The following is a 17131-nucleotide window of genomic DNA, read 5'->3' as shown; positions in this document are numbered from 1 at the left end:
GTATTTAGACTTAACATTTAAATTCAACATTTAGGTTTAACAGTTAACATTTAGATTAAACATTTAGATTCAACATTTATATTTAGATTCAACATTTAGGTTTAGATTTCGGTTTAGCATTTAGATTTAGACTCAACATTGACAGTATATTTTTACAAGAAAAAAACAAATATTGCTGTAAATCTGGTAAAAAAAAAAAAAAATCCATACGTTTTTATACATGGTTTGTGCAAAAAGTTGCTTTTTATTTTAAAATCAGTGCCCTATGATCCCAGCATGCCCGGCGGCTGAGCGGAGAGGCCCACAGAAAAAAAAAAAAAAGAGAGACAGGCGTGTACTCACATTCACCAAGTGTCTGTAGCTCCAGGGGAGCGCTGTACGCTCCATAGTCAATGGGCGGGGGTGACGAAGATGAGGAAGAGGAGGAGGACGATGGAGAAGAGGAGGACAAGGAAGAGGAAGAGGAAGAAGAAGAAGAGGAGGAGGATGTGAGCGGGGAGGAGGACAAGGAGGAAGACGAGGCCGGCGTGGAAAAGGGTCGGATGAGGAAGACGTATGTGGTGCCAGGTTTCAGGTTGTTGACGATAATGCGAGTGGCAGCGGTTTTCACTGTGGAGTAACTCTGGTCCTTCTGTTCCTGTGCACAGAGAGAGGAACACACACGCACACACACACACACAACAAGTGAGACAAGTGGGAGGAATCAGAGTTGGAAATAACGTGACGGAGGTGCAAGACAAGTCTGGAACAAGCTGCAGGGCACACACTTCTACACAAACGCACACACTCCACCTTTCATGTTTTCTGCTTCTTCTGGCCTCCAATTACAATAATGATAATAAGATAACATTTTCCTTGAACTTTTATACATAAAGGCTGACATTACGCTGTCATAATGACATGACACCTGTCGTTAGCATGGATAAGGTGTCATGGAGGCTGTCATTAAGTGTCGTTCGTTACCCTAACCCCGGCCCAAGCCGTAACCCTACCTAACCCCACTAGATCCCTCCACCTAACCGCAAAAAATCAACAATACAAATACAAATATAAGAGTTACAGTTAAAGTGCTTAACTTCAGGTGTGTATTGCCAGTGTATGAGTTTTTTGTAAAGTGCACAAAGTCAAAAACCAAAGTCATCATATCTTATTTATGCTAACGACATGTGTCATGTCATAATAATGACAGCGTAATACCAGCTTTATGTATAAAACTTCAAGTAAAATCAAAGCGCGTTACAGAAACCATCATTCATTCACACCAGTCACTCCGGTGGTGGTAAGCTACATTGCAGCCACAGCTGCCCTGGAGCACACTGGCAGAAGCGCGGCTGCCATGTCTCGCCTACGTCCCCTCTGACCACCACCAACACTCATGCATAATTCATACACCTTCATAGGAAACAATGTGGGTAAAGTGCCTTGCCCAAGGACACAACAACAATGACTTGGTTATTGGACAACCCACTCTACCACTGAGTCATGGTCGTCCAATCCAACGGGGGTTTTTTTGTGTATTTTGTTGACGTTTTGTGTGTCTTTGGAGTCACGTTGTTATGTGGTGTGTTTAAGAGGTTGTTTTGTTCGTCTGTTCATTTTTTTTGTGTATTTTTCACAAGCTTTTTGTGTTTTTTTGAGTATTTTGATGTTATTTTTTGAGTTATCTTGTGTATTATGTTGGGCTTTAGATTCCTTCCAACTTCTTGAATTATATTTTCTGAGGGATTTGTTTTTGGGGGCTGCAAAAAAGTAGACTGAGGGCCAAATGAGGCCCCCGGGCCCCATATTGCCCACATCTGATTTAAGATATTACCGGTACTTAATTACACAGCACAGTTTTCTCAATGTGTCACAAAGCAAACTACTGGCCTTTACTTTTCATCAATGATCTCTAAAACATTTCACAAATAAAATAAAAACAATGCACCGCTCTACCTCCTGACACTTTTTGTTCTTTCCACACCAAACCCTTTTCTTTCCTTTTTTAAGATGCGGGGGAGAGCAGCGAGGGTTTTTTTTTTCAACTAAATATGGTGATGCGTAGAGAGGAGGAGAAGAACATGTGAAAATGGGTGAGAGTGTGACACAGTGAAATAAAAGAGAGCTGGCACTGCTGGAAAATACAGCGTGCGAAAAAAAAGAAGAAGTGTGACAGCTGTGGTTTACGTGCATGACAGATTTACTGCTGCGACTACGAGTGTTGATGGGGAGGCCACAATTGGAATTAAGTGCTACGCTAAATGAGCACGATAAGGCCAATCAAATTACAGCAGTAATCCATAAAAAGCACAATGAGCAATAGCTGTAATGTGATTTCAGCTTTTAAACATAAATGGCTGCTGCAGAAGGCCCTAAAAAAATGAAACGGCTTATTTTATTCAAGCTAATGATTCAATCTCACAGAGAGAAAGCTGTAAAAGCATCAACTCCAATCCTTTGCAGTGCTCCTCTTCCCTCGGCTGCCTTCGCGCTTCATAAAAAAAAAAAAAAAAAAAAAAAGCTCAGAGTTTCGCACGCTGTAGTTTTTTTTTGTTGATAAATTGTTGGAAAATTGCTTTCAGCGTCAGTTGGGACTCTGGAGGCAAAGATTAAAATTTTGAAAACAACTCAAAATGTGTTTGCTTTTACATTCGTGTGTTGGAATCAACTATTTAATTTAAGGTTAAGCCTCACATTTTTCCTAATGTCATTTGCACCTTATATACTTATCAGAAGTTTCTTGTTTTGCAATAAAAACAGTGAAATACCAACGTTGCAGGAATGTTTTTGAACGTTTTCTCCCCGGCATTGACTGTAATATTCACAAAAAGCAGCTTTTATGAATAAAAGTGATTAAAAACGTTCTGGTGGATTTACCTTCTCATAGTACTTGACTTCGTACTCGGTGCGGCTTCTGTTGGGGTGTGAAGGCTCTCTCCACACCAGGGTTACGCTCTTCTGCTCGATCTTCTCTGCTCGGAGTTTACTGATCAGAGACGGAGCTGCAGAAGGAAACAGGGGAGAGTGGAAACATTAGAAAAAGGAAGTTAATGTAATTTCTTTAACAATGAATAACACGAGAGACAGGTGTAACTTTAAAACTCTTAAATACACAGTAAATTCGCTCCCTGGCACCACATAGGAGTCTAATCAAATACAGTCCATTAAGATGTGAGCACAAAAGCAGAAGTGACTCTTTAAATTTTTCTTTGCTGCCTCATACTAAATGGTCCACGGACCAGTGGTTGGGCACCAACAAATGATGAAATAAAAATGCAGGATTAAGGAGCCAAATGCACATTTAGGAGTGCATCTCACAAGCTCTTAAAGGTGCAGTCTGCAACTTTTATAAAAGTGACTTTATCATATTTGCTAAAGCTGTCACTATGTAAGGACAGCTTTACATCAAACTAGTAGTTTGTGTGAAAAAAAAAGACTAATTGAGCCTTCCCCCCCCCCCCCCTCCACTGCAGCCTTTGGCAGATTGCCAGAATGCACCGCGACCGAGCAAAAAGAACCAATCAGAGCCAGGATTGTGTTTGATGGACTGTCTGACAGCTGTTGCTCACAGGCCTAGATCAGGGGGTGATCAAGTCTGGTCCCTGAGAGCCCCCGTCCTGCATGTTTTAGATGCTACCCTTAGATGCATGACTACACTGTCAATAGATTCAGCAGTGAGACATTTAAAACATGCAGGACAGAAGCCATCCAGGACCAGACATGAGCAACCTGATGTATTAAAACTAAAAGCAGTCCTGATGACAAAGCCCAGACTAAAATGTAGGGATGCACCGATACTATGTAATCAGATTTGTGTCAAAAAGACACAAGCAAAAATGCGTGAATTGCAAGCAAAAAAAAAGTCATCTAAAAAAATAAAACATTACTTCTTATGTTTATGTTAAGGGAATTCTATTCATGTATATATATTACCATGTTATGATCATTAGTAGTTTTTGAATAACATTTTCAGTCATCTCTTTATTGCCTGTGTGGGAAAGTGTTTTTCCTAATGTCAAGGTAATTTATTAACTACATTTGGACATGAGTTATGTGCCATCATCTTTAATAGAAGGTCCTGTTGGAAATGCAATGTCTGCACATGACACGTCCACGCTTTTCAACCCATATAAATTGATGTGCTCTCTGTATTCTTGTTAGACAAACCAGCTGAGGACAACTCAAGGCTGTATTCTATTTGTACACAGCTTTTTCTCCTCGACTGCATTAAAATCAAGTAATTTGCAACTAAAGAAAACACACTCTTTTCTTTGTGACTCCTTATTTCTGGTTACTTTTCCATCCACAGTTTCCACATCCAGCCTTTTTGCTTGTGCTTCCTAACTTTTTGCTTGCGATTCTGACACATATGTCTTCTTGTGGGTGGAGTTTATTAGGAGTGTGTGCTCATTGGCTATGGTTCTTTACAGCGGGGATGAGAGTATAGATGAGAGCAAGAGCAAGAAGAAGAACAAAAAGAAGAGCAAGAGCAAGAAGAACAAGAACAAAAAAAACAAGAACAAGAAGAACAAGAAGAAGAGCAAGAACAAAAAGAGCAAGAGCAAGAAGAGCAAGAAGAACAAGAACGAGAAGAACAAGAAGTAGAGCAAGAACAAAAAGAGCAAGAACAAAAAGAGCAAGAGCAAGAAGAGCAAGAAGAACAAGAACAAAAAGAACAAGAACAAGAAGAAGAGCAAGAACAAAAAGAGCAAGAGCAAGAAGAACAAGAACAAGAAAAACAAGAAGAAGAGCAAGAACAAAAAGAAGAGCAAGAACAAAAAGAGCAAGAGCAAGAAGAACAAGAACAAGAAGAACAAGAAGAGCAAGAAGAAGAAGAACCATGGCGTTACTTGGCCTCTGTAATTACGTGATTAGCGCTTAGAGCAGAAACTTGAATTGAGGGCATAAAAACAACACATCACACGTAATAAACGGTATCGTGGTTTTTAAAACTGCTCGGTACTAATAAGTTAAGGTTAGTGAGTGGGACTAAGGCTTGTGCAACACAAAATTGTCTAGAGCAACCAACCTTTTTTGTCCAATGTACTCCTTTTCTTTTCTGTCTTAAGGCGAGTACATCTTTATTTCGTTAATTTGTCTCAGAAGTCTCGTCTGAAAGCTTCACTTATTTGTCTGATGTTTTGACCATTTTAGGCATTGATGTTCACCTTTTTTATGTATTTTAAAGAGTTGTGTCACAATGTGTTATCGATAGAAGAGGAAAAATGTGAAAATTTGTCTCATCATTTTAGAAAAATGAATTGAAAAAGGTTTCTGTGTACCCCCTGAGGTGTGTTGAAGTACCCCAAACGGTACATGTACCCCTGGTTGGGAACCACTGGTCTAGAGGATGTTCTAAAAAAGGTTCATTTAACACTCTTATCTCGGAGTAAAAAAATCTGGGGAAAAGGTGATTTTTATTAATAAAAAAAATCCAATATACTGTAGATGCAGTCATTAGTAGTACAGTATTTGCTTAATAAGAAAACAATTATTTGTCCTTTGCTATTCAATGACAGGCTGTACATAGTGCTATAATAGGCCAGCACCACCCACTCTGGATTAAGTGCTAATTATGGAATAAATAATGAAGCATGAAAACAAGTTGTCAGTCAGTGCGACGGAGACAAATAACAGGGTACAGTGGTCCTGTGTAGTGTGTGTGTGTGGTGGGAGAATGCTTTCTGTACGTTGCAATGGTTATTATTGGAGCCCACGTTCTCCTGCTGAACTCTTCCCTACACTAATGAACATGTTGTGCTTTGATGACGTTCTGTAAAGTAGCTCTACACACACGCGCACACACACGTCCTCCAGGTCCTCGCTAACAATGGGATTTAGGGCAGCAGATCAAAGCGTCTGCACAGCTCTCCATCTGTCTGCTTAACACCGGTTTTACATTTTTCATGAGGACTTCATTCTTCTCTGTCATATTTGTAGAGGCTGAGCCATTCAGTTATCATTGAATTTGACGTTTTCCCCAATTTCGCTCAGCAAAAAGGAAAAGAGAGTTTATGTTTATGCCTGTGAAGAAATTCTGTAGAAATATGGGATCGTTTTCACTGTTTAATTACTTATTAGTCCTGATTACAATATGTTAGTGTGTAAAAGTCTTCAGTTGAAATGTGGGGAGACTGTGACATGGTGCATTTCAAGCGTGTTTTGAATTCTTTAAACCTAAAAAATAGAATTGTTTACAAGATCATATAGGAAATATAAAATGTAAATATTTTGAATAATTTGAAAGAGAAGATTAAAGGCCCTAAAAGGGGATATGATGGATAAGATCAGTTGAGAATTGTAGCTCTAGTAAATAGAGACGAGAAAAAAAAAAAGGCAATGCTAACGAACATGACACGTGAACGTGAAGAAAAAACAAAAACACAAGAAAAGCATGTGTTTTGAATGATAAATGATGCCCTGCAGGCATTCATTATGCAGATTACATGACAGAAGAAACTGATTAAGTCTGAGCTTGTTAAGAATGAAAAATCAATAATAAAATATTACTTAAAAACTGTTGGAAATTTGATTAAATGCAATGAAAGTACAAAGTTGGGTTGTGCAAATATGAAACATTTAGTTAAAAAAAAAGAAGCGCTGAAGAATAAAAAACATAAAACAAAGACCTTTTCCTGAAGTCTCTGCTATCGGACTACAAAAAGAAACTAAACCAAATGCACTAAACACAGTGTCAACCTCCTCCGCGGGCCATTGTTTGCTCTTCTTTCCTTCGCCGTGTCCTGAATTATGCATTAGAACGCGCGCTGCCTCCAAACTCTGGATTACATCACAGCACACACAACTCAGACACATCCCCAAACTACAAAGCAAAGGTTAAAGAGTTTTATCTACATCCACAGCTGCGAAGAAGTCTCCTGTAACTAGTGCACCAGAAAAAACAAGCAGCCGAGGGAACAGGTGTGAGAAACCCCCGAGACTGAGGCTACAGCGAGGACGATGGGGACGCAGTCGTCTTTTAAATAGCGCCAAAACCATTTTACATAAACAATTACATCTTAAAATCAGGGTCTATTTCTAGGGTATTGCTGAAACCTGCAAACATCTGGAAACATTTTGGAAACCCAGTAAATGTGGCCCCATATTGCCTGCACAGGCTGTAATATAGTTTTTTTTTCTCTCTTTTTTTTAAGGTCAACACTATTTATGTAATGCAAGCATTTTGTGACAGCAATGCATGTTTTATTATTGCAATTAAATACATTTATTTCATAATTGTGACCATCACCAACCCTCCCTATGGAAGGGTAAGAAAAACTTTATTAGAGGAGAATATAACAATAGAGGGCAGTGTTGCACCTAAGTGAGGGGGAAGGGAACAGGGAAGAGGGAGTCGGGGTGGACAATGGTAGGGTTGCCTTATTTAAGGTGGGAGTGCAATATGATGTTATAGTCGTGCATATCGTGCACAGGCTGTAATATAACCAAGTTTATCATTGTACCAGTTGTTAGAGCTACTATCTTTACCAGGGGAAAAATTATTGATTCCTGGTTATTGTTTTCCAGAGATTTATTGGCCTTTATTTACCTGCAATTATTTTCTACTGCAAGTTTATAATATCATTTTATAACTGTGCATCTCAATGAGGTAACCTTTAAAAATGAAAATAATAATAATAATTAAAAAAAATACAACTTTTTTTTCCATAATAAAAAAAAATTACAAAAAAATTATTTAAAACATTAAAAAGAAGTGTTTTTGAGCAGTAGGAACTAATTGCTGATAAATAAAACCCAATAAAACGCTGGAAAAAACAAAAACCAGGAATAAATAATTGCTCCCTGGTAAAAAGAGTAGCACTAACAACCGGTACAATGATAAACTTGGTGATATTACAACCTGTGCATGCAGTACGAGGCCACATTTACTCCGTTTCCGGTAAGTCTCCAAAATGTTTCCGGGTTTTAGTACCACCCCTATTTCTTCTACAAAACTATGCAACATTTGTAATAAAAAAACAGCAAATATGATTTTTCTTATTTTTTATTTGGAATTCATTGGATAATCTGAGATCAAGTATTGATGAAAGACTGATTGGTAAATGAAACCTCAACAGCTCAGGTTGTCATGGCTAGCACATTGACTGACTGAGTGCTAAGACTGCAAACATATACACCAATAACCTACCTGTGTTGTGTTAGATTAATATTTTATGAATTTAATTTGTCATCAGTTCACGTCTCAACGTTTTGTCATTTATTTTTTTTTTTCTCCAAGCCAGGTCATGACAAAAAGGGGGCTTGTCCGATTTAGATTGTGTTTTTGCTGGGTTAATTAATTTGTAACATGTAAATGAAGTCAGTTGCATCTGATTCATAGTGTCACTGTTTAATTATGTTTAATGAATGAGGTATGTAATCAGTTCACACTGCATCTCCCCATCTTGTCATTTTTTTAAGCCAGATCACGAAAAAATGGGGGCTTGTCCAGTTTTGGTAAACTTAGAGTAATTGTAAAATGTGATCGATTTAAGTTGCATCTGATTTATTATTATTGAACACTATTTCATTATGTATTTTGAATTATTCTTTAGGCCAGGCATGTAAGGTCCCAAATGTTGCTCTGACAAGTGGGTAACAAAAACAGGCAACTTCAGGGACTGTGTAGGCAATCATTGAGTCCATACACTTTAACAATCTACCTTATATGTAAACAAAGTCTTTTAATTTAAAATTGCATATTGAATACAACCATAACACAAATACTATAATGTCTTTTAAAGTTCTCTGTTATTACAGACATGCAGATGTGCTGCTACTTTACTCCCACACATGGATCGGAACTCAAAGACGGTTGTGTACAGTGTGGATTTTCACCCTTTATTTTCCAGCAGCAAAACTGTGGCTGGCATTTGAAATGTCTTTTGGGCCCAGATATGAGTACACAGGTACACACATGAAAACACCTCCTTGATGATTGTAAAGGCCTTGTGGGTTATAAGCCTCTCTTTCGTTTTGCGGGGGAAGTGCACAGCTATCAAAAGCTCATCACAGAACATAAATCACAAGGTGGATACACTCATCACAAAGAGTTATGGCATCTGATGGGATCCTACATGAAATCTTGGCGGTGAGCGGATTGCTCACTGCAACAAATGAAGCTCTATAGACTTTGAAAGGATGTCATCAAGATGAGAAAAAGTAAGGCAGGCATACGTTGGATACCTGGAGTAGAATCAAACGGACAGAACATTGCTTTACGTGACTAGACTCTGAAGGTAAAAGACGACGATCAAAAAGGACTTTGATTATCAATGTTAAAGCTGATATCCGGAGTTTCTGAGAAATCTATGTTTATGTATGATTCTTTTGAAATGCAAAACATTTTTTTTACTATGGTCTGCCGGTGGTCATTTATATACATTAATGTATACAAGTCCCTCCTTCATCCTATAAACCCCTATACAAATGTAAATGATCACCGACTGCAATCAGCCAATAGGCTTTGACTTCCGGTTTTTGAGACTGTCAATCAAAGTGAATGCGGAACTGTGTACAGAAAAAAGGGCAACAGCAAACAGGTAAATCTGATTTTGGCTCTTACCTGACTCATAGACCTATACAAATGCGAACCAATACGCATGCAGAAAAGGCGTGGCTTCTGGTAGACTGGTAGAGGCAGTGGGAGAAAGTGAGGCTGTTTAGGGCGGGACATCGAGACGTTTCTCAGAAACTCCGGATAGCAGCTTTAATGATATGATAATTTACAATCAAGATCCTTTTGTGTAGAGTTTCCATGTCCTCAAGCTTTGCCAAGCACCAAATCTTGGCAGTTCTTTGAATCAGATGATTGTGGTACGGTGATCAGTAACATTTTAAAGGCTTTCAAGAAATGTCTACTCCCATTAATAACGATACAGTGGGTCCAAATGTATGGGCACAGCAATTTCCCAATCCGATACAGATGATCCAACCTTACATAACTGAGTCAAATTTCATAAAGAATGGTCAATAACAAACCAAGATATGTATTTTTGAAATTTTGCCAGACGGTTATACTAATTCTGGATCAGTTTGAAATTTGATAATGATATGCAGCATGTCTGCCTCACAGCAAGAAGGTCCTGGGTTTAAGCCTTGGGGTGGACACTTGGGTCCTTTCTGTGTGGAGTTTGCATGTTTTCCCCGTGCTGCATGGGTTTCCTCCGGGTACTCAGGCTTCCTCCCAGTATCCAAAAACATGACTGTTAGGTTGATTGGAGTCTCTACATTGCCCGTAGGAGTGAATGTGAGTGAGTGGTTGTTTGTCTGTGCGTTTCCCTGCAATGGACTGGAGCCCTGACCAGGTTGTACCCCCACCTTGCGCCCAGTGTGAGCCTGAGTTTGGCACCCGCAGACCCCCGCGACCGTGAAAAAGGACAAAACGAGTGAATTTGGATGGATGGATCCGCATCGCCTACAAAATGTAATGGAATGAAAAATTACCTCATTGGCGAAGGAATTAAATCAGAAGTAAATTTCCCTAGAGCCCACTGACAACTAAAGATAGGCATAAGCAGAACGTAGAAGACGAACAAATTAATGCTTAGAAAGAGTCCCAGGGGTCAGATGGTGTCTACTCAAGCTGGTCTTTCCCCGGAACTGTTACATTCACAGACTGTCTGGTCGAATTTGATCATGCAAGAGAAAGTGTAAACTTGACTGTTCAATTAGACTGACTTGTGTCAAATATTGTAGCAAGTGATCGGGGTGTAGACAAAAGTGCAGGTGGGTCTATTTTGGTTTCAGGAATTCAACAGAAGGACTGAAAACCCATTCATCTTGTAATTGATGACATTCATTCCCATCCCTCCCATTTCAGACCAATCAATGCCCAGCCCTGTCATTATGGTGACACTGAAGGATGTGTGGGAGCGTGCTGCTTCAGTCTTCATGGCAGGTAAAGCTATGAATAGATTCTAAGGCCCAGAAAGGCAGAGGGGTTGTTGCATCCTGGTGTGCATCTGGTATTACCTTTTGGTTATCAAAGAGGACAGCAGGTCTGAACGTCTTGCAGCCACTGGTAACTTTTTCCTACGTCCTCACATGAATATATTCTCTCTAAAGTCTCTCTTACCCACACTCTGTCTTCTTATCGCCCTCTTGGCGGATATAGCAAAGTGTCGTCTCAATCCTCAGGAGGATTGGTCGTTCCCTGAAAGCCTGTTTGTGCCTCTGCTGAGATGACATCCATCTTGCTAGGAGTATGTTCCGTTGTTCTACTTCTCGCTATCTCTATCACATGAACACCCCCATGTCCACACAAATGTCTAAGACGGAGTGAACGCTTGCACGTCTAATGAAAAGAAAAGGTGGTAGGGCCGAAGTGATTGGGTGGGATTTATCTCTTCTGCCTTCTCTGGGTGGAAGAGGTTAAGAGGAGACAACAGATGTAATCACCACCTGCTTCCACCTGGAGTTTAATGGCTGCATATGATGGATGTCCCTGATGACCACGGAGTAGGGAATTTTTTTGCACCTTTGGGATTCTGTTCCAATTTGCTTTTTAGCAACAAAGCACTCCAAAATCCCAATGGGGAGTTTATTTTTACATGAAGATGGTAAAATAATTAATTAGGTTGGAGGTGGACAGGGACTGTATTCTTTAACAACAGAGATGTAAATCTGTTTAAAAAAGACAAAATGCAGGAAACAAGAGCCAATCCTAGTCGGCCGGTCATCACAGTAAATGAGAACTGGTTCCTAATGACCAGAGGTGACAACTAACGAAGTACAAATACTTTGTTACTGTACTTAAGTATTTTTTTTCTGGTATCTGTACTTTACTTGAGTTTTTTTTTTTTTTTTTAACCAACTTTTTACTTTTACCCGTTACTTTTTTAAACAAATATCTGTACTTTGTACTCCTTACATTTTGAAAATTAGCTCTTTACTTTTAAGATTTTCAAAGATGATGTCACGATGTAAAAAGTAGCAACCAACAACCGCTAAGCTGGAGGAGAAGCTAGTGCTAGTCAACGTGCTAACATGGAGGAGAAGCTAGTGCTAAATTTTGGTCATTTTTCTGTTAGGCAGGTCCCTTAGTTTTATGGTTAGCATTTTTTAAACTTAGTTTTATGGTTAACAGTTTCTTTTAAATATTAAACTCAAAGCTGCTCTGGGTTTAATTGAGCATTTTAAGTTTTTTTGTATTTATAATTAGTGCTAAAATCTCCAGGTGTTCATAAATGGTAGTAATGGTAATTTTTTTAAAAAAAATAAAAGATATATTTGCTGATTTAAAAACCCTGTTTTATTATTGAAGGGACAATTTTTTTTACTTTTTTACTTAAGTGCAGCAACATGTACTTGTTCACTTTTACTCAAGTAAGAGAGCAACTTTAATACTTTTAATTTTACCAGAGTCATTTTTTATTCAAGTATCTACACTTCTACTTGAGTACTGAAGGCAAGTACTTTAGCCACCTCTGTCAATAACCAACTAACTGTGGTTCTATCTTATTACTGATTCATATTTACTGTAAAATGTGTATAATTGACACAATAATCTGGGCACGTATGTCTTAATCTAGGTCATTTCATGAGCAAATCCAAGCAAAGTCATGGATATTCACAATTTGACTATTTTCTTTTAAATTATTTTAAGTTCAAGAAAATCAGTAATTGTCAAAATTATTGAAAGTACTTTACAGATACAGTGAAGATAATCTATAATGTATAATCTTAAAAATTAGAGGTTAAACAACACTTTAACCTGCTACTGTCAATTACCTGAGTTGGCACCTCAGGACAGTACAAGCCGTTCTAGCACATTAATACGCTCAAATAACCACATCACAGACAAATGTCCTACTCCTTAGTCTAATAATATCTTTATATTTTAGAGTTGCCTTAACAGAACGTGCAAATTAAACCATAGATATGTGAGCTACAACGCATTTAAGCTTGGCTTTGTACAACCAAAATTTCAAGAAAACGTTGCACAAAAATATCGACACAAAGGCAATTCTCTTTAAAAAAATGTATTTAACTCTCATCTTTTAACTTGTTTATTTTCTTACGCACTGACAACAGCCTAATCTGCTTTAGTAAAAAACACCATTGCATGTGAATGTCGGCTCAGGATGAACAACGTGGTATGATTACCAAACCATGAGAACAAGAGGAATGAAAGGTCAAAATATGTGCTTCAGAAGAAGAGGTGAGCAGATGCAGTCAGAGATGGGCATCATCGGAGGCTATTATCATTCACATCAGCACAGTAAGGGATGAGAAGAGGGGGAGGGAATGTGGCTTTTCTGTGTGTATTATCCACACACGGACACACATGGTCTGATAAGAGTGTAAAAAATACAGCATTGATGCCCCTACATGGAAAAAATTTCAGACTGCACAGTATCGTTCTGTCGGATCTCTCTTGATGAATGTCTAAATCAGTGTGTGTGTGTGAGAGAGAGTTTGGTGTTTGGTGTGGGTTGGTGCGACACCAAAGCGATGGGCTGATTAAATGTGTCAGTCTGGAGGTGGGTGGACCAGAAAATACCTGCACAACAAGTCGCCATCTACAGCGCTCTCAAAATGACTCATTTAACAGAATTCAGCCATCGGACAGAAACAAGCTCTGCATATGTTATAATGAATACATTTGAAAGGGTATTAAGGAAAACAAGTTCTTATATACAGTATGTAAAATAAGCCCTGATCACAGTTAAGCCTATGGTAGACCTTACAAATGCCTAAATAACAGGAAATCAAATTCCTCCCACCAGAGTAAAACTTCACGGCTGGCTGCATGGTTAAAACTGCTCTTGACAGCTGCACACTGACTGATTCTGAACACTCTTTAAGCCCGGTGAGGTTTGGTCCTCAGGCAGAGGCCTCGTCTGATCATTGCATGTCTGTTGAGCAAGACAGCTTCAGCCCAGAGCCTTAAAAGCACACACGCAAGCACGCAAATCATCAGCTGAGCCAAACCAGATAGTTCCTTTTGGGCTCCCAGTCTGAACTAGTGTAACGTAACCATCTTATCACAGCATTTTAAAAAAATACAGAAAGGAGGCTATCGTCTTTAGGTTGCTATATCATATGCAATAAAAATCACTTTAAATACATGTGTGAGGAGGAAGTGCACCATTTTGTAACTCAAACTGGCTTCATGAAATTAAATGCACCGGATGGTTCCCATGGTAACGTAAACTTCCCCATTTTAAGGTGTCTTCCTTGTTCAGTTGGAAGGCATGCGTGGATCAGTAGTAAGATGACCAATAGTGTCATCCAAATGCTGCGCCCACCACCATCTTCAAAGTCAACGTCCAAATTCATCCACTGTAATGTTCCTGGTCTTCTTAGGAATATCGTTACGACGTCTAAGGAACAGGAGGACAAGTAACTAAGCACTAAAACATTAGATTGAATATATATTTCACCATGAACTTTATGGGAACAGAAATACTAAGTCAACAGCGCTAATTAGCTGAAATCTATAACGGCTATTCCCATGTCCACGTATAAAGGGATACTATGTGTGTTTATAAGAATGACATCAAATACATTTCAGCAAAGAATTAGTAACATTATGGAATTATGAAAGGAAGAGGTTGCATGTCGCTTTAAGTTTCAATTGAGTCCATTAACTGATGTTTCCCCCCTATTTTTCTTCTTCTCCTGCCACATCGCACCTTTCTTCACCCTCCTAACCAGCTCCATCTTCTAAAAAGCTCCACTTTGCATTCATGTGCCTTAGAGCAACGAGATGTCTAAAACATGCATGAATGCGGCACCGGGAGTTGAATGACCCTGATTTGAACAATTGTTTCCTCACTGTACACAGCAGGTCTTGGTAATAGTTTGTTACAATATGAGCATTGTTAGGTTGCCAGAGATGCACAAAAAAAAAAGATCAATACAAACAACCTGAGCCAGTGCTTGGGTAAAACACAGAACATTCGCTAACTATATCAAGAACTTGGTTTGATCTGTGGCATCTGTGGTGGTGTTGTTGGTCTGATAACCTGAATCTAAGAGGAGTGCACTGTCATTCAAAGACAGAGCTGCATCTATCCAACTATCCCATCGCTCGCACAGGAGGGTTGAACTTCTGCAAGATAAGGCTGCAACACCAGAACGCGATAAAGAAGTCACAACGTATCCCAAAAGTAATTGAGAGCTGAGAGGGATTTAGGGGTTTGAACTCTTCTTTCTAGTCCAGAAGTCGAAACTGTCTGATCGCTCCTTGCGGGGCTTCACAAGATATGTGTCAAAGCCAATCCTCAAAGGCATCGCAATACCCTGATCATGATGATAACATTATGTCTGTGTCATCAGCTACTTCCAAGCTTTGTTTTGGCCTTTTAAGTGAACTGCACAATTCCCTGATCAGGAAGAAACAACCTGTAAATCCACATCTAACGTACACCCACGGAAGACCCGCAGAGAACCACTTCATAGACTCCAATCATAAGCTGAGAGGTAGGCAATTAAAATTCCCATCACAGGCTGACAAAGCGTCTAAGTGGCTGGGCCATAGTCCTGAAACGTAGCTTGATGACTCTATTCATTTGGTGCCTGCTGAAGCCTAACCTTCCCATCACTTCTAATTAAGGAAGCAAAGAGGATCCTAACGCCTCCATGCAAAAGACTAGAGGCAAGGACAAAAAAAATGGCCATTAGAAACTAAATGATTAGTTTGCAGAATGTTTTACCTTGATCTTTAAAAGAGAAATGCAGCAGGATTTACAGGAAACTAAAGGTTGCTCATAGAGATCAAATCTAATCCACAAACAACTTCAATTCTTTCATCCTTCATCTTTCTAAATTAACCCAACATGTCTTTTCTAGTTGGTGGCTTGTTGTGAAATGTTTGTGTTATAACTAAGGCTGGGCAATATATTGAGATTCAAGACATGAGAGAATATGTTTTACTTAACTTGGGTAGAAGGTACAGAGTTCTTCTCTGTAAACACAATTGGTGAAGCAGATCCCGCTCTCCAACACAAATTTCTCCCTAGGGTGACTAATAAAGACCTATATATCGAGTTCTCTATTTTTTGATATAGACAATTACAATATTGCCTATATCAATATTTATAGTTTTTTTATAGCTTAAAACACTTGTTTTAGGAGTCGCTGCTTTAACTACTTCTCAGAACAGCATTAAAAAAGCTAAATTAGATGGATTTCTGAGTGTGTCCTAAATCAGACCTTCCCTTAAACAAGCCACACTACAGAACTCACTCACACATGCTGTCCATGCTATCCCATGTATCTCTTGCGCTGAATTCTGACTAGCTTTGCGCCAAAACCCCACCCCAACTTTGGGACACAATCAACATAAGATGCATAATCATCCCACGCATTGCAGAAATGTAAATACATAGCATTGGGTCAAGCACTTTTTTAAAAACCCACCTTAATTTTTCAGAACATTTACTCCCCCTTAAACACGTTTGTAATTCTTCTCCAGTCAGCATTTACTTCACCCAACGGAGCGTCATGTTTAAGGGGAGTGAATAGCTCCTTAATAGCTACAAAGAGGTTTACACAGTTGACGTAGCACTCTTCTTCTCTACCGGCGAGAAGCCACAGCGGTGACAGATTTTTTCAGGTCACAGATTTTGACACAACACCGGCCCTCGGCTGCCACTTGGCTTGGTTTCGGCTCTTGGTGACGTCATCGACTAGTCAACATCGACTCAACTAGGATGCACAGATTCGACTTTTAAAATTATGAAGTTGTTCAACCCAGAGTACATACTAACTGGAATAAACCCATCTATACGGAGCAGAGGGAAGCCACGTTGAACCCACGGAGCAGTGGCCTAAGTCTATGGATCGAGGTGAAATTACTTGTTTTAACAGGTTCTTAAATCAAGGCCCGTAAAGAAAACAAAACCACTTCTCTCGTGGATTTGTTTTCAAGCATCAATCTTGCACACTTTGCTTTTTTTTTTTTTTACAGTTTGACTGATTATTTTAGTTGTTGGTTTGTGCACTTTTGCCAAATGGCTGTATTTGGTGAGACCTATATGACACGGTCAAGGAGGAGAAATAATGTCTGTAACGTTCCCAAACAGCTTCACTGTAGAGATTTTTTAAAACCCAAAAAGCTCATCAAGTCCAAAATTTCACAAGTGCAAAGAAGTAGTATTACAGTAAGAACACTGAAAAATGTCCCGACTTCACTTCTACCTTT

General features: G+C 39.1%; 1 protein-coding gene across 2 annotated transcripts in view; it reads right to left on the bottom strand.

Annotated features, from left to right (window-relative positions):
* epha10 (EPH receptor A10) overlaps positions 1 to 17131 on the bottom strand; it is a 204785-nt gene that overhangs the window by 39196 nt on the left and 148458 nt on the right. For both annotated transcript variants that reach the window (XM_028460918.1, XM_028460919.1), the window contains exons 6-7: positions 2857 to 2981; positions 343 to 637 (exon numbers count right to left, since the gene is read on the bottom strand). In XM_028460918.1, coding sequence (XP_028316719.1) covers positions 343 to 637; positions 2857 to 2981 — 420 coding nt within the window. The remainder of the gene's footprint in view (positions 1 to 342; positions 638 to 2856; positions 2982 to 17131) is intronic.

The sequence above is a fragment of the Gouania willdenowi genome, chromosome 11 (genome assembly GCF_900634775.1).
Source record: "Gouania willdenowi chromosome 11, fGouWil2.1, whole genome shotgun sequence".
Lineage (NCBI taxonomy): Eukaryota > Metazoa > Chordata > Actinopteri > Blenniiformes > Gobiesocidae > Gouania > Gouania willdenowi.
Note: the sequence above shows the minus strand (reverse complement) of the source record. Positions and strands in the feature narration are given on the sequence as shown.